The 23,443-nt window shown below is 46.6% G+C and overlaps 1 protein-coding gene across 2 annotated transcripts; it reads right to left on the minus strand.

Moving 5' to 3' along the window:
• Positions 1 to 1,565: 1,565 nt before the first annotated feature.
• LOC139383780 (exonuclease 3'-5' domain-containing protein 2-like) lies at positions 1,566 to 22,670 on the minus strand. Of its 2 annotated transcripts, XR_011628789.1 has the most exons (12): positions 22,591 to 22,659; positions 21,100 to 21,767; positions 20,475 to 20,603; positions 18,819 to 18,946; positions 13,041 to 13,167; positions 12,467 to 12,795; positions 6,401 to 6,507; positions 5,923 to 6,058; positions 5,360 to 5,522; positions 5,077 to 5,279; positions 2,974 to 3,785; positions 1,566 to 2,918 (listed from the first exon to the last, which is right to left on the minus strand). XR_011628789.1 is itself a non-coding variant. In XM_071128351.1 (11 exons), exons 2-11 carry the CDS (start codon positions 21,535 to 21,537, stop codon positions 3,569 to 3,571), a joined length of 1,977 nt encoding a protein of 658 aa, XP_070984452.1. In that variant the 5' UTR covers positions 21,538 to 21,767; positions 22,591 to 22,670; the 3' UTR covers positions 1,566 to 3,568. The 2 variants fall into 2 exon arrangements, 1 of the variants encoding a protein (XP_070984452.1); XM_071128351.1 differs by having other exon boundaries at positions 1,566 to 3,785; positions 22,591 to 22,670.
• Positions 22,671 to 23,443: the final 773 nt, after the last annotated feature.

Here is a 23,443-nt window from a genome sequence, read left to right on the forward strand (position 1 = left end):
ACTAATGATAAATACAATCCACCTGTGTGTAATCAAGTCTCCGTATAAATGCACCTGCACTGTGATAGTCTCAGAGGTCCGTTAAAAGCGCAGAGAGCATCATGAAGAACAAGGAACACACCAGGCAGGTCCGAGATACTGTTGTGAAGAAGTTTAAAGCCGGATTTGGATACAAAAAGATTTCCCAAGCTTTAAACATCTCATGGAGCACTGTGCAAGCGATAATATTGAAATGGAAGGAGTATCAGACCACTGCAAATCTACCAAGACCTGGCCGTCCCTCTAAACTTTCAGCTCATACAAGGAGAAGACTGATCAGATATGCAGCCAAGAGGCCCATGATCACTCTGGATGAACTGCAGAGATCTACAGCTGAGGTGGGAGACTGTCCATAGGACAACAATCAGTCGTATATTGCACAAATCTGGCCTTTATGGAAGAGTGGCAAGAAGAAAACCATTTCTTAAAGATATCCATAAAAAGTGTAGTTTAAAGTTTGCCACAAGCCACCTGGGAGACACACCAAACATGTGGAAGAAGGTGCTCTTGTCAGATGAAACCAAAATTGAACTTTTTGGCAACAATGCAAAACGTTATGTTTGGCGTAAAAGCAACACAGCTCACCCTGAACACACCATCCCCACTGTCAAACATGGTGGTGGCAGCATCATGGTTTGGGCCTGCTTTTCTTCAGCAGGGACAGGGAAGATGGTTAAAATTGATGGGAAGATGTGTGGAGCCAAATACAGGACCATTCTGGAAGAAAACCTGATGGAGTCTGCAAAAGACCTGAGACTGGGACGGAGATTTGTCTTCCAACAAGACAATGATCCAAAACATAAAGCAAAATCTACAATGGAATGGTTCAAAAATAAACATATCCAGGTGTTAGAATGGCCAAGTCAAAGTCCAGACCTGAATCCAATCGAATCTGTGGAAAGAACTGAAAACTGCTGTTCACAAATGCTCTCCATCCAACCTCACTGAGCTCGAGCTGTTTTGCAAGGAGGAATGGGAAAAAATGTCAGTCTCTCGATGTGCAAAACTGATAGAGACATACCCCAAGCGACTTACAGCTGTAATCGCAGCAAAAGGAGGTGCTACAAAGTATTAACTTAAGGGGGCTAAATAATTTTGCACGCCCAACTTTTCAGTTTTTGATTTGTTAAAAAGTTTGAAACATCCAATAAATGTCGTTCCACTTCATGATTGTGTCCCACTTGTCCCAAAAAAATACAGTTTTATATCTTTGTGTTTGAAGCCTGAAATGTGGCAAAAGGTCGCAAAGTTCAAGGGGGCCGAATACTTTCGCAAGGCACTGTATATCTATATCTCTATATAGATATATATATATCTATATATATAAATATAAGAAAGACCCACGGTTTCCTTCTGTAAGGTTATCAAACGATCAACAACGGATGGTCGTTGATCAGCTTCATTATTGCAATTCTTAAAAATCAATAAAGATTCATTGTTTGAAGAAATAACAAAAAGTCTCACTTAAAATAATTGTCCATGACAACACTACAATCCATCCACTCTGAATAATCAAAACCAGCCTCAGAAGTAGACAAATCTGATCTTTTATTTTACAATATTAGGGAAACAGAACAGCTTCTATACATCTGGACAAATGTAAATAAAAGAAAAAGCTGCTGGTTTCTTTTAAGTTAAACACTTCTCAATTTAAACAAAAACGCAAATTGTCGTCATGCTCAAGAACATGAAAATCTCTGCTTTGCAAACAGGTTAGCCGCGGCGTACGCGTTAGCAGGTTAGCCGCGGCGTACGCGTTAGCAGGTTAGCCGCGGCGTACGCGTTAGCAGGTTAGCCGCGGCGTACGCGTTAGCAGGTTAGCCGCGCTGTACAAGAAGGCCATCATTCTTTACTAACCAATGAAGCTAGTCACTCTCAGGCTACCAATACATACAGGCTGGTCCTTATCTCAATGTGAAATGATTAGGAGGGGGGAAAGGAGGTTGGACTGGAACTGTTGTAGAGGAATGAAGACGTGTCCTGATTTTAGTCTCTTCTAATGAGGGGAAGAGTCACACTAAAACATGTGACATGAGGTGTCCTGATTAGAGAGAGAGCGAGAGAACACATCCATGACCAACATAAAGTAGTGCACCATGTAGAGAATAGGGTGCAATTTGGGATGCAAGCCAGACCGTACAGGAGGACGTGATGTCACGTCGCCAAGCCAACCGTTCTACGTTGTCCTACTGAACCTGAGAGTGACTGTGACTGAAATGGAACCTTAAATCACTATAAAAAAAAAACGCACTGCCTTGTGGGTCCCCGTTCAAAAGGTAGTGTAATTTGTGACGCATCCAATGGCTGGTGGTCATATCATAATGTCTGATCGGTTGAAGACAAATGGGAACGTCAAATCGTGTCGTTGAATTAAAGTCACCTTTGCAAAGCAAACCGTTGACTTCCGCACATACACAAACGCATAGGAATCATCATTAGGGCTGAAAACCTGCAGGGGAAAATTATAATTTATATTTCACGAGAATTAAGAGCAGGTTTCAGCGTAGTCTTAAAATACATGATTTTCTGAAATTGGTGAAAATCACATTTCACATTTTTCTATATTGATATACATAGGGCTGGTTTACTGGCCCCAGATTAAATCTAGTCCTGGAGAGAATCTCCATTTAAAATGGATTTTTAAGACCAGGACTAGTCAATCTGTCTGGGAAACCAAACCACAGTGTTGGTTAAAAAGTGTCCATATGCAATATAATTTCATTATGAATCCTGCAGCATGGATGGTGTTCTTGATACAGACTTCCTTTACCTGTCAGAACCAAGGCAGTCTTGTCCATCTCCTCGGGCTCCAGCTAGGCCGTACCTCTGTCAGAACCAAGGCAGTCTGTCCATCTCCTCGGGCTACAGCTAGGCCGTACCTCTGTCAGAACCAAGGCAGTCTGTCCATCTCCTCGGGCTCCAGCTAGGCCGTACCTCTGTCAGAACCAAGGCAGTCTGTCCATCTCTTCAGGCTCCATCTAGGTCGTACCTCTGTCAGAACCAAGGCAGTCTGTCCATCTCCTCGGGCTCCAGCTAGGCCGTACCTCTGTCCAGCTATCTGAAATAGCTCTAGACACTACATGGTGCACCCCTGTGGGCCCTGGTCTAAAGTACTGCCCTTTATAAAGAAGAGGGGTACCATTTCAGCCAATGGTCTCTGCTAGTCTCTGGCTCTAGTTCATCGGAGGGCCTGTAGGGGACGTTTTGAGTTCAAGCGAGGGCCGTAAGTCTATATGTCTGACTCAACATGTATGTCACCATATAGGAACAGGGTGACAGACTGCCTCGTCCCAGGCGGAGGTGAGACTACCACCAGACACCGTAGGTCGGTCAGTCAGCTCTCTGGGCTCCAGTGTGGATAATGTAGCTTCTGTTTTAACTACTGAAAATACGGTGATCCAGAGAAGAGAAGAGAGAAGCTGATGGATAAATAGAGAGAGATGGAGCCTGGCTACCAATCAGTTTTCCTTAGACTCCTTGTCATGCCAAACTGCCTGGCCCTTTTCAGGTTAAAAACGTAGACTGTAGTTCAGTTAAGTTGGATGGGGAGATCCTCGCCGTATTTGCGTAGGAACTTGCTGTGGTTGTGGTTGACGGACCACAGAGGAGGGAGGTAGCGCGGCGTCATGGTAGACAGGAAGTGCTGCCTCCAGTGGCGTTCTAGGCCCATTAACCCCTTCAGACCCTGCTTGGCATGCGCTTGCACCACCTTCAGCCCGTGGGGAACATAGCTCTCATTGAAGATCCTGGGAGGGGGACAGGGAGGGGGACAGGGGTGAAGGGAAGGGGGGGGGGGGGGGGGGGGGGGACAGGGAGCGGTGAAGGGAAGGGGGGGGGCAGGGAGGGGTGAAGGGGGGGGGGGGGGGGGGCAGGGAGCGGTGAAGAAAGGACTAGACATTAATTTTTTATAAACAATCAACAAACCAAAAAAATCATAGTTTGTAATATATGCCACAGACCGATATCCAACATGACAGTACATTTACAGTATGTGCATGTGATCCCTGTGGGAATTGAACCCACAACATCGGCATTGATAGTTCCTCAACAACCTCCCCCTCCCTTGGTCTCACCGTGTCTCCAGGCCAGCAGCCCTCTGCAGTGTGTGGTGATATCTACCTCCAGTCTAACCCCTCCCCTCCCTCTTGGTCTCACCGTGTCTCCAGGCCTGTAGCCCTCTGCAGTGTGTGGTGATATCTACCTCCAGTCTAACCCCCTCCCCTCCCTGTCTCTCTTGGTCTCACTGTGTCTCCAGGCCTGTAGCCCTCTGCAGTGTGTGGTGATATCTACCTCCAGTCTAACCCCCTCCCCTCCCTGTCTCTCTTGGTCTCACCGTGTCTCTAGGCCTGTAGCCCTCTGCAGTGTGTGGTGATATCTACCTCCAGTCTAACCCCCCCCCCTCCCTGTCTCTCTTGGTCTCACCGTGTCTCCAGGCCTGTAGCCCTCTGCAGTGTGTGGTGATATCTACCTCCAGTCTAACCCCCTCCCCTCCCTGTCTCTCTTGGTCTCACCGTGTCTCCAGGCCTGTAGCCCTCTGCAGTGTGTGGTGATATCTACCTCCAGTCTAACCCCCTCCCCTCCCTGTCTCTCTTGGTCTCACCGTGTCTCTAGGCCTGTAGCCCTCTGCAGTGTGTGGTGATATCTACCTCCAGTCTAAGCCCTCCCCTCCCTGTCTCTCTTGGTCTCACCGTGTCTCCAGGCCTGTAGCCCTCTGCAGTGTGTGGTGATATCTACCTCCAGTCTAACCCCTCCCCTCCCTCTTGGTCTCACCGTGTCTCCAGGCCTGTAGCCCTCTGCAGTGTGTGGTGATATCTACCTCCAGTCTAACCCCCTCCCCTCCCTGTCTCTCTTGGTCTCACCGTGTCTCCAGGCCTGTAGCCCTCTGCAGTGTGTGGTGATATCTACCTCCAGTCTAACCCCCTCCTCTCCCTGTCTCTCTTGGTCTCACCGTGTCTCCAGGCCTGTAGCCCTCTGCAGTGTGTGGTGATATCTACCTCCAGTCTAACCCCCTCCCCTCCCTATCTCTCTTGGTCTCACCGTGTCTCTAGGCCAGCAGCACTCTGCAGGGTGTCTGTCGTCAGCTCCCCGTCGAGGTCGTTGAAGAAACTCCTGATGACTTCCTGCAGCTCGTCTCTCCGGGGCCCAGGGAGCCCCTCCCCCGCAGTCAGGAGGGCACGGGCTGCAGAACGAACCCTCCTGCGGTCAGAGTCCTCCAGGAGCCGCACGCCCTCCTCACAACCCTGGGGGGTAGAAATTAATCCATACAGTTGAGTAGAGCAAACCCCCCCCCCCCCCCCCAAACCCACCTCCCTGCTCCTACCTGGGGGGCAGCATGTTCATCAGCCAGCTGCTGCTTCAGGAAGCCATCGTGGACATTGGAGGCCGCGTGACAGGAAGTGCACAACAGCAAGATGTCATGGGAGTTGTGGTCTTTCATCTCCGTGGGAAAGTGACGTCTGTACTCATGGGGAACGATGTTCTTCCTGTAGGGGTAAGAAGAGGGGGGGGTGATTAATAACAGGGGTGTATTCAGTAGTGCACACACTGTAGCAAAGTTTTTGGCAATAAACAAACAATGTTGATAAAAAAAAAAAAATGTTTAGGTTAGTGCCACACACAGGTTCTCCTCACCTGATATAAGAGTCGTTCTTGCCACACACAGGTTCTCCTCACCTGATATAAGAGTCGTTCTTGCCACACACAGGTTCTCCTCACCTGATATAAGAGTCGTTCTTGCCACACACAGGTTCTCCTCACCTGATATAAGAGTCGTTCTTGCCACACACAGGTTCTCCTCACCTGATATAAGAGTCGTTCTTGCCACACACAGGTTCTCCTCACCTGATATAAGAGTCGTTCTTGCCACACACAGGTTCTCCTCACCTGATATAAGAGTCGTTCTTGCCACACACCACACACAGGTTCTCCTTGGCAGTCAGGTAGTAGTCCTGCTGGGAGTCTGGACGTCCCGAAGGCTCAAACAACAGACGCACAATGAATGGATCCTCACTCTGCAGCACTAGAGGAGAAGAGGAGAGATGGGAGAGATAAACTAATTTAGTGTCAACTTCAAAATTCAAGTGAACTGGGGTTTTGTAAGTAGTACATTTTTAAACCACATTTAACTACTATAGTAAAGAATTACAATTAACTGTTCATTCATATGAGAATACTTGGTGGGTTTAGGGCCTGGCAGTGTTTAGGGCCTGGCAGTGTTTAGGGCCTGGCAGTGCTTAGGGCCTGGCAGTGCTTAGGGCCTGGCAGTGCTTAGGGCCTGGCAGTGCTTAGGGCCTGGCAGTGCTTAGGGCCTGGCAGTGCTTAGGGCCTGGCAGTGCTTAGGGCCTGGCAGTGCTGTATGTACCTCCTATTCCTTTATCCAGGTACCACTTGGCCTTCTTCTTGTCGCAGGTACAGAGGGGTTGTCCATCCGGGGCATGGAGGAAACAGTTGTCATAGAGAGGGGACTTCCTGTAAACAGTGACGGGGAATCCTGGTCAGTCACTACACTGGATACAGAGCTGCCCTAACGTGGTGAGAAAAAGGTCAACAGACAGGGGTAGGTTGCACCAGTCGGATCGTAAAATTACACTTGTTTCACCACCGGGGCGTAAGCCCTCCTATGAGCTACGACTGGGCCTCGAATCTACACCTAGTAGGGAACAGGTATATGGCGTTTGCATCAGATCACCTCTATAGCATGATACCCATAGAAAATAGCAGGAAGAATGCCTGAGTCATCCAACATTTTGGGAGTGTTTAGTGTCTCAGAGGCAGGTGGATGCCGAGTTAGGCGATTGGATTTTCTACTGTGTGTGAATGTGAATTGCCAATGTATCCTGTTCATATCTCACAACCTCCGCAGGCTTTTGGAGTTTCCCTATGAGCGAGTCAATAGCAAAATAACACACTTGATTTATGCTACATTGTAAACTGGGTGGTTCGAGCCCTGAATTCTGATTGGCTGACAGCTGTGGTATATCAGACGGTACACCACGGGAATGACAAACCATTGTATTTTTACTGCTCTAATTACATTGGTAACCAGTTTATAATCGCAATAAGGCACCTCGGGGGTTTGTGGTATATGGCCAATATACCACGGCTAATGGGCTGTATCCAGGAACTCTAACTAAGAACAGCCCTTAGCCGTGGTATATTGGCTATATTCCACACCCCCTCGTGCCTTAATTACAGCATGCAAAATGTTTCTGATCAGTGATAACCACCACGGAGACGGTATTAAAATAGAGCCTACAGATGAAGATTGAAACAAAATCATTAACTCCATTTAGCTAACATTTCCCAGCCTAATTGTTACCAAATATCCAAAACTGATTCAGTTAAAACTAAATCTCACATTGATTGATTCATCAAGACCTCAGGCGGGTATCAAAGCAACACGATAGCGCCTTCCCAATCAACACCGTTCTGAAATTATAGTTGAGCACACGTGGCTATTGCTTCAATGGCATTAGCCTACTTTATGCAAATTATTTTTTTTGCCATTCAGTGATATTGATTGCCACAGTAATAATGTATGGATTCATCCAGTTGTGCTTAACGTCGATCAAAACCGACAGCGTCATTGCCCAAAATGGTACGCAGCATCATCTGGATATGTACGCAACAAAAGTTCAACATTCACCTTGCGCTGCCATTTCTGTCAAGCCATCTGCGCATACAGTTTGACGCATACGTTCGATACAGTATGCACCACCGAACGCACCGCAACCGCAACTCTGCAATGTGAAGGCAGCGTTGCATTATAAATGGAATCTACTTCAACGAACGCAATGTCTGATCGAGGCGTTAAGAAAACGTGAATGGATAGTTGCAAATCATTTCGCAAAGCCGACATCGCAAACTTTAGATCCAGGGTTGCCAGGTCTAGCTAAAAAGCCAACATCAAAATAAAGTATTGCGAGCTAAATAACATAACTAAAAGGAATTTCACTATCAACAGAAAAGATAATTCGCATTTAGAAATCGGCAGACCGTTTTCCATCAACGGATGTTGATTTAGTTTGACTGCTGAGTGTAAGTAAATCCCTTCCCTTACACGCATGTCATTAAAACTCGTTTTTCAACCACTCCACAAATTTCTTGTTAACAAAATATAGTTTTGACAAGTCGGTTAGGACATCTACTTTGTGCATGAATTAATTTAACCAACAATTGTTTAGACAGGCAGATTATTTCAGTGTATAACAATTCCAGTGGTTCAGAAGTTTACATACACTAAGTTGACTGTGCCTTTAAACAGCTTGGAACATTTCCAGAAAATTATGTCATGGCTTTAGAAGCTTCTGGTAAATGTCAATTAGCCTGAGTCAATTGGCAGTTTCCTTGTGGATTTATTTCAAGGCCTACCTTCAAACTCAGTGCCTCGTTGCTTGACACTATGGGAAAGTCAAAAGAAATCAGCCAAGACCTCAGAAAAAAAAAAATTGTAGATCCCCACAGGTCTGGTTCATCCTTGGGAGCAATTTCCAAACCCCTGAAGGTACCACATTCATCTGTACAAACAATAGTACGCAAGTATAAACACCATGGGACCACGCAGCCGTCATACCGCTCAGGAAGGAGACGCGTTCTGTCTCCTAGAGACAGAACAACAAGATGCTGGAAGAAACAGGTACAAAAGTATCTATATCCACAGTAAAACGAGACCTATATCGACATAACCTGAAAGGCCGCTCAGCAAGGAAGAAGCTCCAAAACCACCATAAAAAAGCCAGACTACGGTTTGCAACTGCACATGGGGACAAAGATCGTACTTTCCTCTGGTCTGATTAAACAAAAATAGAACTGTTTGGCCATAATGACCATCGTTATGTTTGGAGGAAAAAGGGGGAGGCTTGCAAGCCGAAGAACACCATCCCAACCGTGAAGCTCGGGGGTGGCAGCATCATGTTGTGGAGGTGCTTTGCTGCAGGAGGGACTGGTGCACTTCACAAAATAGATTGCATCATGAGGGAGGAAAATTATGTGGATGTATTGAAGCAACATCTCAAGACATCAGTCAGGAAGTTAAAGCTCGGTTGCAAAATGGGTCTTCCAAATGGAGAATGACCCCAAGCATACTTCCAAAGTTGTGGCAAAATGGCTTAAGGACAACAAAGTCAAGGTATTGGAGTGGCCATCACAAAGCCCCGACCTCAATTCTATAGAACATTTGTGGGCAGAACTGAAAAAGCGTGTGTGAGCAAGGAGGCCTACAAACCTGACTCAGTTACACCAGCTCTGTCAGGAGGAATGGGCTAAAATTCAGCCAACTTATTGTGGGAAGCTTGTGGAAGGCTACCCAAAACGTTTGACCCAAGTTAAATTGTTTAAAGGCAATGCTACCAAATACTAATTGAGTGTATGTAAACTTCTGACCCACTGGGAATGTGATGAAATAAATAAAAGTTGAAATACATTTATATTATTCTGACATTGCACATTCTTAAAATAAAGCGGCGATCCTAACTCACCCAAAACAGGGAATTGTTACTCGGTTTAAATGTCAGGAATTGTGAAAAACTGAGTTTAAATGTATTTGGGTAAGGTGTATAAACTTCAACTGTAGATCAAATCCAACAGGAGAGTTTGAGGGATGAAGTTGGACAAAGAAATATCTGCATAACACGTGGATAACATTCAAAAATAACTTTAGGCTATTTTCAAGCAATTGTGCCATTATGTGGGGCGCAACTTTCACTGGGGACAGGATGACTACATGCCCCCCCCCACTTCTAAAACCAAAAAGCCTAACCTGATGAATTTTTTACCCAAATCTAATGCATCATTAAAAACAGCTGATCAGCAGTTGCAATAGAACTGTGACCCATGACACCAAATTGATAATTAAAAATAAGTTAAATTATTAATGTGCATGTTTAAGTTATTTAGCCTTTATTTAACTAGGCAAGTCAGTTAAGAACAAATACTTATTTACTAACGATGGCCTAGGAACAGTGGGTTAACTGCCTGTTCAGGGGCAGAACGACAGATTTTGTACCTTGTCAATTCGGGGGTTTGAAATTGCAACCTTCCGGTTACTAGTCCAACGCTCTAACCACTAGGCTACCCTGCCGCCCCCCACATTCTGAAACCCCCCCCCACACAATTTTTTTGCTTGTTCAGGGGCAGAACAACAGATTTTGTACCTTATCAGCTCGGGGATTCCATTTAGCAGCCTTTCGGTTACTGGCCCAACACTAACCACTACGCTAATTGCATATTAACACAAGGCTACAACAACAACCTAAAGTTATAGGCTATGCATTAAAATCAGCTCCAGGTAAGCTACACAAGTGGTATCATTTGATACCATAAATATATGTTGAAATAACGATATCACTGAAGTTATTGCAAATCAATTTGTGCCACTTGTGTCGCCTAAATGGAACTGGCAAAATGTTTGAAGAAATAGCCTGTAAAACTTCAGCTTATTATTGCTGTAACCTGCATATAAATGAATAGGCTACTTAAAATGGCGGGCGGATGTGTCACTCGCCACATTCAATATCACTTTCATTGTGGACTGTTTCCCCCCCATGTCAGAAGCAGGTGAGGGAGTTCCACAACTTCCATTTACGAAATGTCCACTGACTGGCTCAGCACTCCAGACCCAAGAACTGAGCATTCGTAAAAAGCCTTTCGCTTGATATACAGTTTAAATCCACCTCCGAGCTAATGCGCTCTAGAGCGCCTAGTCGTTTTCCTGTCGCACATCAGTTCTAACGTCTTACTACGTTTAATGGAAAGAGGGTTTGTAATAATGGGGACATATTTCCATCTAAAACAGCCTTACCTACAACTGGTAAAAAGTTGTCATAACGTGCAATCCAGTTCTCGGTCTCCGCTCATTCACATCACTCAGCTACAGAGCTCAGTCTCAACATTACACCCAGTCCCTCTCCACCACCAGTCTCAACATTACACCCAGTCCCTCTCCACCATCAGTCTCAACATTACACCCAGTCCCTCTCCACCACCAGTCTCAACATTACACCCAGTCCCTCTCCACCACCAGTCTCAACATTACACCCAGTCCCTCTCCGCCACCAGTCTCAACATTACACCCAGTCCCTCTCCGCCACCAGTCTCAACATTACACCCAGTCCCTCTCCGCCACCAGTCTCAACATTACACCCAGTCCCTCTCCGCCACCAGTCTCAACATTACACCCAGTCCCTCTCCGCCACCAGTCTCAACATTACACCCAGTCCCTCTCCGCCACCAGTCTCAACATTACACCCAGTCCCTCTCCGCCACCAGTCTCCACATTACACCCAGTCCCTCTCCGCCACCAGTCTCCACATTACACCCAGTCCCTCTCCACCACCAGTCTCAACATTACACCCAGTCCCTCTCCACCACCAGTCTCAACATTACACCCAGTCCCTCTCCACCACCAGTCTCCACATTACACCCAGTCCCTCTCCGCCACCAGTCTCCACATTACACCCAGTCCCTCTCCGCCACCAGTCTCCACATTACACCCAGTCCCTCTCCGCCACCAGTCTCCACATTACACCCAGTCCCTCTCCGCCACCAGTCTCCACATTACACCCAGTCCCTCTCCGCCACCAGTCTCCACATTACACCCAGTCCCTCTCCACCACCAGTCTCAACATTACACCCAGTCCCTCTCCACCACCAGTCTCAACATTACACCCAGTCCCTCTCCACCACCAGTCTCAACATTACACCCGGTCCCTCCCCTACTTACTCAGCAACAGGCTGCCTCACTACCTAATCGTCTGCAGGTCACAGTGTGAAATTGTTATTTTTTAAATAATAATAAACAAATAAAAAAACGCACTCGCCGTCACGATTCTATTTTAAAAACTAGCCCCAAAAAACCCCCACAACCAATACATTTTCACCTGCTAAAAGAAAACCGCACACATGGCAACCCAGTTGAAAACAGCAACAGTCTAGCAACGGTCGCCGCATAGCAACCATCATTATGACACGTCGTCACATCTCCAGAATGTGCTTTGCTTACGCAGGACCTGCTACGACTCGTCTTATTTTTGGTTGGTGCAAAAGATGTGAGGTTCTGAACAAAGTCGACCTAGCTTTTAAGATCAACTTTGTTGTTGTTGTTGTTGTTTGAACACATAACTGGTGCAACCGGGCCCCAGATTTCCAACACTCATGTTTCACACAACAGGTTTATAAAATAGGACAATTCATCTTTACTATGAAAGTGAGAAAATGGTAACACAAAATAACAAATTAAGAAAAATATCTACAACACCTGTACAGACTAGCCCACCCCCCCTACCCACATGGCAGAGTAGCCCACCTGTACAAAGTAGCCCCCCCCCCTACCACCAACCCGGCAGAGTAGCACCCCCCCTCCTACCCACCTGGCAGAGTAGCACCCCCCATCCTACCCACCTGGCAGAGTAGCACCCCCCATCCTACCCACCTGGCAGAGTAGCCCACCCCGAGCGATTTTCTCTTGTTGTTCTTCCTGGGGTCTGGAACTTGCTGGTCCCCAGACTCTGGGCTTTCAAAAACAGACTGCTGGAGCTTCCTACTCCTCCTCCTCCTCTCTCGATCCACGCTTTTCCCTCCATCCTCGCACTCTCCTCCAACCCACCCCCTGAAGGGTGTGTCCACCACGCCCTGGCAGCAATTGGCCAGCTGGGAGTAGCCACTCCCAGTGTCAAGTGAGGGCGTGGTGTCTGAGTGGAGGCCGAGCAGGCGGAAGAAGAGGGCGATGGATACCTGTGCGTCTCGGGCTGCGTAGGTCATCTGAAGGTCAGGGGGGAGAGAGAGGGAGGGGTTGGGGCGTTAATGAGAAGATAATCTCTGCATGTTTGAGGGGATCAGTTCGAGGAAGCATAAGGCACAGAATGGCTAATATTGATCACGTCAATGAGAAGTTATTTGGAATGCAGGTTGATTTGGAGATCAGTCCAACTGCAAAGCTCATCTTCAACATGGACAGTAACAACGTGTCACATCCTGTATAAACTAACACCAGTAGTGTTGTGTACCTGTTGTAAGGTCAGCGGGTCAGCCTCCCAGTCACTACAGCGCAGCTCCAAGGATTTCTCCAGAGAGACGTTGAGCAGGTCAGCTGCCAGAGACTTCAGACTCAGACCGTTATTCAACACTACCTTCCTGCACAGAAACACATACAGACTAGGAAAACGCACGACTCCAGCGAACTTCATGACGGTGTTGACGACACGGTGGTCAGCCTGATCACCGGCGACGATGAGACAGCGAATAGGGAGGTCAGAGACCTGGCAGTGTTGCCAGGACAACAACCTCCATCTCAACATCAGTAAGACTAAGGAGCTGATCGTGGACTACAGGAAACAGTGGGGGGAGTACACCGCCAGCCACATTGACAGGGTAGAGTAAAGCAGGTCGAGAACATCAAGTTTCATCTGGGTCAAAATCACTCAAGACTTCAAACTTCTCTAGCGTTCATTGCACGCAGAGTCAGGGTATATGCAACAGTTCGGGCCGCCTGGCTCGTTGCGAACTAATTTGCCAGAATTATGACATAACATTGAAGGTTGTGTAACAGGAATATTTAGACTGATGGATGCCATCCGTTAGATAAAATACAGAACGGTTCCGTATTTCACTGAAATAAATGTTCTGTTTTCAAGATGATAGTTTCCAGATTCGACCATATTAAATGACCTAAAGCTTGTATTTCTGTGTGTTATTATGTTATAATTAAGTCTATGATTTGATAGAGCAGACTGAGCAATGGTAGGCACCAGCAGGCTCGTAAGCATTCATTCAAACAGCATTTTTGTGCGTTTTGCCAGCAGCTCTTCGCTGTGCTTCAAGCAATGCGTTGTTTATGACTTCAAACCTATCAACTCCCGAGATTAGACTGGTGTAACCGATTTGAAATGGCTAGCTAGTTAGCGGGGTGCGCGCTAACAGCTTTTCAAACGTCACTCGCTCTGAGACTTGGAGTAGTTGTTCCCCTTGCTCTGCATGGGTAAGGCTGCTTCGAGGGTGGCTGTTGTCGATGTGTTCCTGGTTCGAGCCCAGGTAGGGGTGAGAAGAGGGACGGAAGCTATACTGTTACACTGGCAATACTAAAGTGCCTATAAGAACATCCAATAGTCAAAGGTTAATGAAATACAAATGGTATAGAGGGAAATAGTCCTATAATTCCTATAATAACTACAACCTAAAACTTCTTACCTGGGAATATTGAAGACTCATGTTAAAAGGAACCACCAGCTTTCATATGTTCTCATGTTCTGAGCAAGGAACTGAAACGTTAGCTTTTTTTTACATGGCACATATTGCACTTTTACTTTCTTCTCCAACACTTTGGTTTTGCATTATTTAAACCAAATTGAACATGTTTCATTATTTACTTGAGGCTAAATTGATTTTATTGATGTATTATATTAAGTTAAAATAAGTGTTCATTCAGTATTGTTGTAATTGTCATTATTATTATTATTTTTGTTTTTTTACATTTAATAAAAAATAAAAATAAATTGTTTAAAACAAAATCAGCCAATTAATCGGTATCGGCTTTTTTTGGTCCTCCAATAAATCGGTATCGGTGTTGAAAAATTATAAAATCGGTTGACCTCTAATCCTTACGTTAATTTGATATTTCTGCATTTCATTTTCAATAAATTAGCATATTTTTTTGGGGGGGTGGTCTAAGGCACTGCATCACTCCGGCATCGACCGGGCTAAGGGAGTGTTTGGCTGCGTTGTCCTTGTCCCAGCATGCTCTAGTGACTCCTTGTGGTGGGTGCACGCTGACTTCGGTCACCAGTTGGACGGCGTTTCCTCCGACACATTGGTGCGGGCTGGCTTCCGGGAAAAAGCGAGCAGTTTGGCAGGGTCGTGTTTCCCAGGACGACCTTCGCATCTCCCGAGTCCGTACGGGAGTTGCGGCGATGGGACAAGACTACCTACCATTTGGATATCACAAAAAAAAAAGTTTACAAACATGTTTCACTTTGTCATTATGGGGTAATATATGTAGATGGATTACATATATTTCATCATTTTGAATTCAGACTAACAAAATGTGGAATAAGTCTGAAGGCTCATACAGTGCCTCCGTAAAGTATTCAGACCCCTTGACTTTTTCCACATGTTGTTACCTTACAGCCTTATTCTAAAATGGATTAAAATGTTTTCCTCCCCCCTCAATCTACACACAATAGCCCATAATGACATCACAATAGCCCATAATGACATCACAAAAACCCATAATGACATCACAATAGCCCATAATGACAAAGTGAAAATAGGTTAAGAATTTTTTGCAAATGTATTAAATTCAACACAAATATCTTATTTCCATAAGTACTCAGAACCTTTGATATTTCCATTGGTCATCCTTGAGATGTTTCTACAACTTGGAGTCCATCTGTGGTAAATTCAATTGATTGGAAATTATTTGGAAAGACCCACACCTGTCTATATAAGGTCCCACAGTTGACACTGCATGTCAGAGCAAAAACCAAGCCATGAGGTCAAAGGAATTGTCTATAGAGCTCAGAGACAGGATTGTGTCCAGGCACAGATCTAGGGAGAAAAGGGCCTTGGTAAGGGAGGTGACCAAGAACCCAAAGGTCACGCTGACAGAGCTCCAGAGTTCCTCAGTGGAGATGGGAGAACCTTCCAAAAGGACAACAATCTCTGCAGCACTCCACCAATCAGGCCTTGACAGAAGCCACTCCTCAATAAAAAGGTACATGACAGCCCGCTTGGAGTTTGCCAAAAGTCCCCATGAGAAACAATATTCTGTGATCTGATGAAACCAAGATTGAACTCTTTGGCCTGAATGCGAAGCGTCATGTCTGGAAGAAACCTGGCACCATCCCTACGGTGAAGCATGGTGGTGGCAGCATCCCTACGGCGAAGCATGGTGGTGGCAGCATCCCTACGGCGAAGCCTGGTGGTGGCAGCATCCCTACGGCGAAGCCTGGTGGTGGCAGCATCCCTACGGTGAAGCCTGGTGGTGGCAGCATCCCTACGGTGAAGCCTGGTGGTGGCAGCATCCCTACGGTGAAGCCTGGTGGTGGCAGCATCCCTACGGTGAAGCCTGGTGGTGGCAGCATCCCTACGGTGAAGCCTGGTGGTGGCAGCATCCCTACGGTGAAGCCTGGTGGTGGCAGCATCATGCTGTGGGGATGTTTTTCAGCGGCAGGAACTGGGAGACTAGTCAGGATCGAGGCAAAGATGAACAGAGCAAAGTACAGAGAGATCCTGGATGAAAATGTGCTCCAGAGCACTCAGGACCTCAGACTGGGGTGAAGGTTCACCTTCCAACAGGACAACGACCCTAAGCACACAGCCAAGACAACACAGGAGTGGCTTTGGGCCAAGTCTCTGAATATCCTTGAGCGTCCCAACCAGAGCCCGGACTTGAACCTGATCGAACATCTCTGGAGACCTGAAAATAGCTGTGCAGCGACGCTCCCCATCCAACCTGACACGAGCTTGAGAGGATCTGCAGAGAAGAATGGGAGAAACTCCCCAAATACTAGTGTCAAGCTTGTAGTGTCATACCCAAGAAGACTTGTGGCTGTAATCGCTGCCAAAGGTGCTTCAACAAAGTACTGAGTGAAGGGTCTGAATACTTGTGATATTTCAGTTTAATACATTTACAAAAACCTGTTTTTGGGGTATGGGGTATTGTGATGTCATTATGGGGTATTGTGATGTCATTATGGGGTATTGTGATGTCATTATGGGGTATTGTGATGTCATTATGGGGTATTGTGTGTAGATTGAGGGGGGAAAAAAACTATTTAATCAATTTTAGAATAAGGCTGTAATGTAACAAAATGTGGAAAAAGTCAAGGGGTCAGAATACTTGCTGCTACTCTGTTTAACATCTATCAAGACACCCTGTCTCCTTCCCCCTTTACATATCTACCTCCATCACTCCAGTATCCCTGTACATTGTTAATATGGTATTGGAACCGACCCTGTATATAGTCACCTTCCCCCTATACATATCTACCTCCATCACTCCAGTATCCCTGTACATTGTTAATATGGTACTGACCCTGTATATAGGTCACCTTCCCCCTATACATATCTACCTCCATCACTTCAGTATCCCCGTCTCCTTCTCCCTATACATATCTACCTCCAGCATCCCTGTACATTGTTAATATGGTACTGACCCTGTATATAGTCTCCTTCCCCCTATACATATCTACCTCCATCACTCTAGTATCCCTGTACATTGTTAATATGGTATTGGAACCGACCCTGTATATAGTCACCTTCCCCCTATACATATCTACCTCCATCACTCCAGTATCCCTGTACATTGTTAATATGGTACTGACCCTGTATATAGGTCACCTTCCCCCTATACATATCTACCTCCATCACTTCAGTATCCCCGTCTCCTTCTCCCTATACATATCTACCTCCAGCATCCCTGTACATTGTTAATATGGTACTGACCCTGTATATAGTCTCCTTCCCCCTATACATATCTACCTCCATCACTCTAGTATCCCTGTACATTGTTAATATGGTATTGGAACCGACCCTGTATATAGTCACCTTCCCCCTATACATATCTACCTCCATCACTCCAGTATCCCTGTACATTGTTAATATGGTACTGACCCTGTATATAGGTCACCTTCCCCCTATACATATCTACCTCCATCACTCCAGTATCCCTGTACATTGTTAATATGGTACTGACCCTGTATATAGGTCACCTTCCCCCTATACATATCTACCTTCATCACTCCAGTATCCCTGTCTCCTTCCCCTATACATATCTACCTCCATCACTCCAGTAACCCTGTACGTGGTTAATATTGGAACTGACCCTGTATATAGTCTCCTTCCCCCTATACATATCTACCTCCATCACTCTAGTATCCCTGTACATTGTTAATATGGTACTGACCCTGTATATAGTCTCCTTCCCCCTATACATATCTACCTCCATCACTCCAGTATCCCTGTCTCCTTCCCCCTATACATATCTACCTCCATCACTCCAGTAACCCTGTACGTGGTTAATATTGGAACCGACCCTGTATATAGTCTCCTTCCCCCTATACATATCTACCTCCATCACTCCAGTATCCCTGTACGTGGTTAATATTGGAACCGACCCTGTATATAGTCTCCTTCCCCCTATACATCTACCTCCATCACTCCAGTATCCATGTACATTGTTAATATGGTACTGACCCTGTATATAGTCTCCTTCCTCCTATACATCTACCTCCATCACTCCAGTATCCCTGTACGTGGTTAATATTGGAACCGACCCTGTATATAGTCTCCTTCCCCCTATACATCTACCTCCATCACTCCAGTAACCCTGTACGTGGTTAATATTGGAACCGACCCTGTATATAGTCTCCTTCCCCCTATACATCTACCTCCATCACTCCAGTATCCCTGTACGTTGTTAATATGGTAGTGACCCTGTATATAGTCTCCTTCCCCCTACACATATCTACCTCCATCACTCCAGTATCCCTGTACGTGGTTAATATTGGAACCAACCCTGTATATAGCTTCTTACTTTCTTTTTCCTGTGTGTTTTTGTTCTCCCTTTATATTACATTGATATCGACTACTGCATTGTTGGGGTTTAGAGTTAAGCAAGAAAGGCATTTCACAGTACTTGTGCACGTGACATTAAAACCTGAAGACGCTTTCCTCAGACAACCACTGGCAAACAGTCCGTGACACACGACAGGAAATGATCAACTATAAAAACGGAGCATTGCGTACTGCATGTGCCAATCAGACAGACAGAACAACTAGTATGGTACCTTTGTCGTAGTGCAAGGTATCTTAAGTCCACAGTACATCCCAGCGCCAGGCCATAGTCTCGTGTCAGACGCTTCCCGTCCTCATAGCAGCCCACACCCACCTTCAGGATGTGAGGGTCGCTGAGGACCTATATATAAAAAAATAAATAACATAAATACATGCCATCAAAAAACATTTACAACAGTGAGTAGGGTAGGGGGAAGTCTACACAGATATATACACTACATGGTCAAAAGTATGTGGACACCTGCTCGTCAAATATCTCATTCCAGAATTATGGGCATCAATATGGAGTTGCTTGCGCGCGCTATATATTGCTGCTATAACAGCCTCCACTCTTCTGGGAAGGCTTTCCACTAGATGTTGGAACATTGCTGCTATAACAGCCTCCACTCTTCTGGGAAGGCTTTCCACTAGATGTTGGAACATTGCTGCTATAACAGCCTCCACTCTTCTGGGAAGGCTTTCCACTAGATGTTGGAACATTGCTGCTATAACAGCCTCCACTCTTCTGGGAAGGCGTTCCACTAGATGTTGGAACATTGCTGTTATAACAGCCTCCACTCTTCTGGGAAGGCTTTCCACTAGATGTTGGAACATTGCTGCTATAACAGCCTCCACTCTTCTGGGAAGGCTTTCCACTATATGTTGGAACATTGCTGTTATAACAGCCTCCACTCTTCTGGGAAGACTTTGCACTAGATGTTGGAACATTGCTGCGGGGACTTGCTTCCATTAATCCACAAGAGCATTAGTGAGGTCGGGCACTGATGTTGGGCGATTAGGCGACATGTTAGGCGACATTCAGCATTCCAATTCATCTCAAAGGTGTGCGATGGGGTTAAGGGCAGGGCTCTGTGCATGCCAGTCAAGTTCTTCCTCACCGATCTCAACAAACCATTTCTGTATTGACCTCGCTTTGTACAAGGGGGCATTGTCATTCTGAAACAGGAAAGGGCCTTCCCTAAACTGGTGTCAAAGTTTGAAGCACAGAATCATCTAGAATGTCATTGAATGCTGTAGTGTTAAGATCTCTTCACTGGAACCAAGGGGCCCGAACCATTAAACAGCCCCAGACCATTATTCCTCCACCAAACTTTAGTTGGCAGTATGCATTCCGGAAGGTAACGTTCTCCTGGCATCCGCCAAACCCAGATTAGACTTCCAGATGAAGCGTGATTCATCACTTCAGAGAACGCGTTTCCACTGTTCCAGAGTCCAATGGCGGCGAGCTTTACACCACTCAAGCCGATGCTTGGCATTGCGCATGGTGCTCTTAGGCTTGTGTGCGGCTGCTCGGCCGTGGAAAGCTCCTGACGAACAGTTATTGTGCCGACGTTGCGTCCAGAGGCAGTTTGTTTGGACCCAGAGGTCCCCCAGCGTGCCGCCACAGCGCACCCAGAGGTCCCCCAGCGTGACCGCCACAGCGCACCCAGAGGTCCCCCAGCGTGACCGCCACAGCGCACCCAGAGGTCCCCCAGTATTGAGATATTTTATAGTGAGGTCATATCGTGAGGTCCCCTGGCAATTCCCAGCCCTAATAGTGAGTGCATTCATTTTCATATTGGTGGCCCCAGCGGGAAATCTAACCTACTATACTACTATGGCATTTTAAAACACCATTCTGAGCCACAGAGGACCACATATGAGCCTACCTCTTTCAGGGTAAGTGGCAAGTCCTGCTGGCCAGCACGGAACGGCTGCAGCCTCACCAACACACACAGACCAGAGTAGGAAGCCATCTGGAGTAAAGAGACTGTTGAAGTCTTATCCTTCACTGACACCTGGGGACAGAGGGAGGGAAGGAGGGAGGGAGGGGTGGAAGAACCGAGAGGGTTGGAAGAACCGAGAGGGGTGGGGGGGGGGGGGAACCGAGAGGGGTGGTGGGGGGGGGGGGAAGAACCGAGAGGGGTGGTGGGGGGGGGGGGGAAGAACCGAGAGGGGTGGTGGGGGGGGGGGGAAGAACCGAGAGGGGTGGTGGGGGGGGGGGGGGGGGAAGAACCGAGAGGGGTGGGGGTGGGGAAGAACCGAGAGGGGTGGGGGGGGGGGGGGGGGGGAGAACCGAGAGGGGGGGAAGAACCGAGGGGGGGGAAGAACCGAGGGGGGGGAGAACCGAGGGGGGGGGATCGAGAGGGGGGGGGGAGAACCGAGAGGGGGGGGGGGGGAAACCGAGATGGAAGAGGGGCAGGGACGGCAAGGGGGAGAGAGATGCAGTCAGAGATAAGATAAAATAGAGTACAAATGGGATGATATGTTTAAAAACATGCAGAACAAACTTACACCCAGGGTATTAGTTTGACTCTTCACCCATTCACAGTCCAGGCCGAGGACAGGATAGACTGACAGATCCTTCTGCAGCATGGGCCACAGCTGCTCCCACTCCTTCTCAGAGCTTACCATCACCGGCTGCACCGCCAGGGCCTGGTCAACAGGGGGTAACACAGCAGGCAGGGGGAGGACCAGACTCTGACCCGGGGATAGCTGGGTCTGCTTAGACTGGATTTGGGACTCCACTGGGTTCTTACAGTCCAGAACCACAGGCTCTGGTTCCACAGGTAAGGGACAAGAGCTGACCCTTACCTGACCCTTCAGACCCTGAGCAGAAAGCTGTTGCTTCTTTGTCCTTATGGCTCTCTGTCGCCATAGCAACAGGCCACCCAAGGTGGCTCCCAACAGGGTAACCACGGCAGCAGTTAGGGCACTTTGTCTAGAAGCCATCTTGGGTTTCAGAGGTGCAGAGTTTATTTGGTTAGGGCTGGTTGGTTGAGAAGTGTTGTAAATGAGCTTAGGTTGGTAGACCTACATCCAAGTTGCAGACCGATTTGAAGTTTGGTCATAGAGACTTTGGGGATATATCGTCAGCATTGGGGCACATCCTTCGTTTGTTGATGTCTTTATCCGTGTGAAGAGGCTATTGGTTAGTAGGCTCTGGGCAGACACCGTATCCCCTAGGAGACAATCAGCAATAACGTTTACATTTACATATCAATCTGAACCAACACAAACTGTCGACAACACATTATCCATAGGATGAATGGCAAAGCAGTAGACTCATAACTTCACTTGTCCAACAATGCCACGTTATATTATATGTTTGCTGCACGTTTGAGTGTCACAGCAGAGCATATGATAACTAAGACAGCATTGCGCAATTCACTGCCATTGTTTACAAGCGAGGCTAACTAGCTGGTGCTAACGAGGTTGTTTGACATGTATGTTTAGCAGCTAACTCTGATAAGCATAACTAATTGACATCCGGATGTTTGCGACCACTGGACGACTGACGCCGCTAGAAAGATAATGTTCTGAAAATGAGATGAGAGTCAGTCAATATCGCCAACTAGGTACTATAGTTAGCAAGCAAACACCGGGCTGGCTAGCTAGCCAACAGCTAATGCAGCTTCACGTCGAGGCCGAGGAGCTAACGAGCAACAACTAGCCTAACCACGTAGCCTGCTGGGTACCGAAAGTGATGCGCACAATCTAAAATGTAAATCACAATTCGTTTGTTGTTGATGTTGCAGGGGGGGGGGGGGGGGGGGGTGTCACTAGCTAGCATGAGTTTTATATATAGCGCACACCTTCCTCAGTTAAATTTAGCTTAACGTGATAGCTAACGTTAGCTTAATACAATAGCTAGCTAGATTGACTAGCCAACTAGCTACCTAACGTTAGCCTACGTCAGTAACGTTAAACAACGTGAGTGACATTTGCAATTTGTTTCCCGCATGACTTTCTGCGTACTATGCTTATTTCAAGCCTCTTACCTACCTTGGCGTTTCACGTCCACACCATAACCCTGTGCTGTGTCTGCATATGTCCACTGGTTGATTTCTAGGTGTTGACGTTCTGCTTCCGGCTCTATTTATGACGATGGGAGGACGTTGTCATGGCGCCCCCACGCAGTGTCAGGGAGGTCAGAGTTAATACGTCAATTAATTAACCAATTAATTATGATTTATTATCCAATCAAACACAATTTGGAAATCAAAAAAAAAAAAAAATGCAATTCCCTACAATTTCCGATTGATTTAGTTACAGTATTTGTGATGTTTTGCATGCATATATTTAATAATTAAATCTGTCTTTTGGGGGAAAAAAGCTCCTTCTGATAAAAATACAAAAATCTGTTCAATCATATGGTGTCTTTACTCCAATATTGCAGTGTAGATGTTACATTTTTACCTGGTAAAGTTGCTGTCTCATTATATGAAAATCACTTGCGGAGTCAGATATAAGATGGTGCTGCAGTGGAGAGTAGCCATCTTACGTACATACGACAAACCTTTTTTTTGTACATAATGTCTCCGCCATCATTTCCTATGACCCGAAAACAGCATCTGGATATCAGAAAAGGGATCACTAAACCTCAATTTGTATGAACATTTCTACTTCAACGAAGGCAGCGATTCTGGACGTTCTGCTTAGCCCGGACCAGGTCCTAATCACCCGGGACTCAAAAAAGAAAGCGGCGGCATCCTGACGAGACTCCGTCGGTGAACAAATAGAACAGAGGGCATTGGAAGTCTATTGGCGAAAGTGTAGTCACTGGAGAATAAACTGGATGAGCTCCCTTCAAGACTATCCTATCAATCACTGGAGAACAAACTGGATGAGCTCCCTT

This window comes from Oncorhynchus clarkii, chromosome 25 (genome assembly GCF_045791955.1).
Source record: "Oncorhynchus clarkii lewisi isolate Uvic-CL-2024 chromosome 25, UVic_Ocla_1.0, whole genome shotgun sequence".
Classification (NCBI taxonomy): Eukaryota; Metazoa; Chordata; class Actinopteri; order Salmoniformes; family Salmonidae; genus Oncorhynchus; species Oncorhynchus clarkii.

Excerpts from the sequence above, each read along its gene's own strand:
- LOC139383780 (XM_071128351.1), bottom strand. The coding sequence starts at position 21,537 with ATGGCTTCTAGACAAAGTGCCCTAACTGCTGCCGTGGTTACCCTGTTG. Across the intron at positions 12,796-13,040 it reads ACCCGCTGACCTTACAACAG|ATGACCTACGCAGCCCGAGA; the intron begins GTACACAACACT and ends CCTGACCTTCAG. Across the intron at positions 6,508-12,466 it reads GGGGTGGGCTACTCTGCCAG|GAAGTCCCCTCTCTATGACA; the intron begins GTGGGTAGGATG and ends CACTGTTTACAG.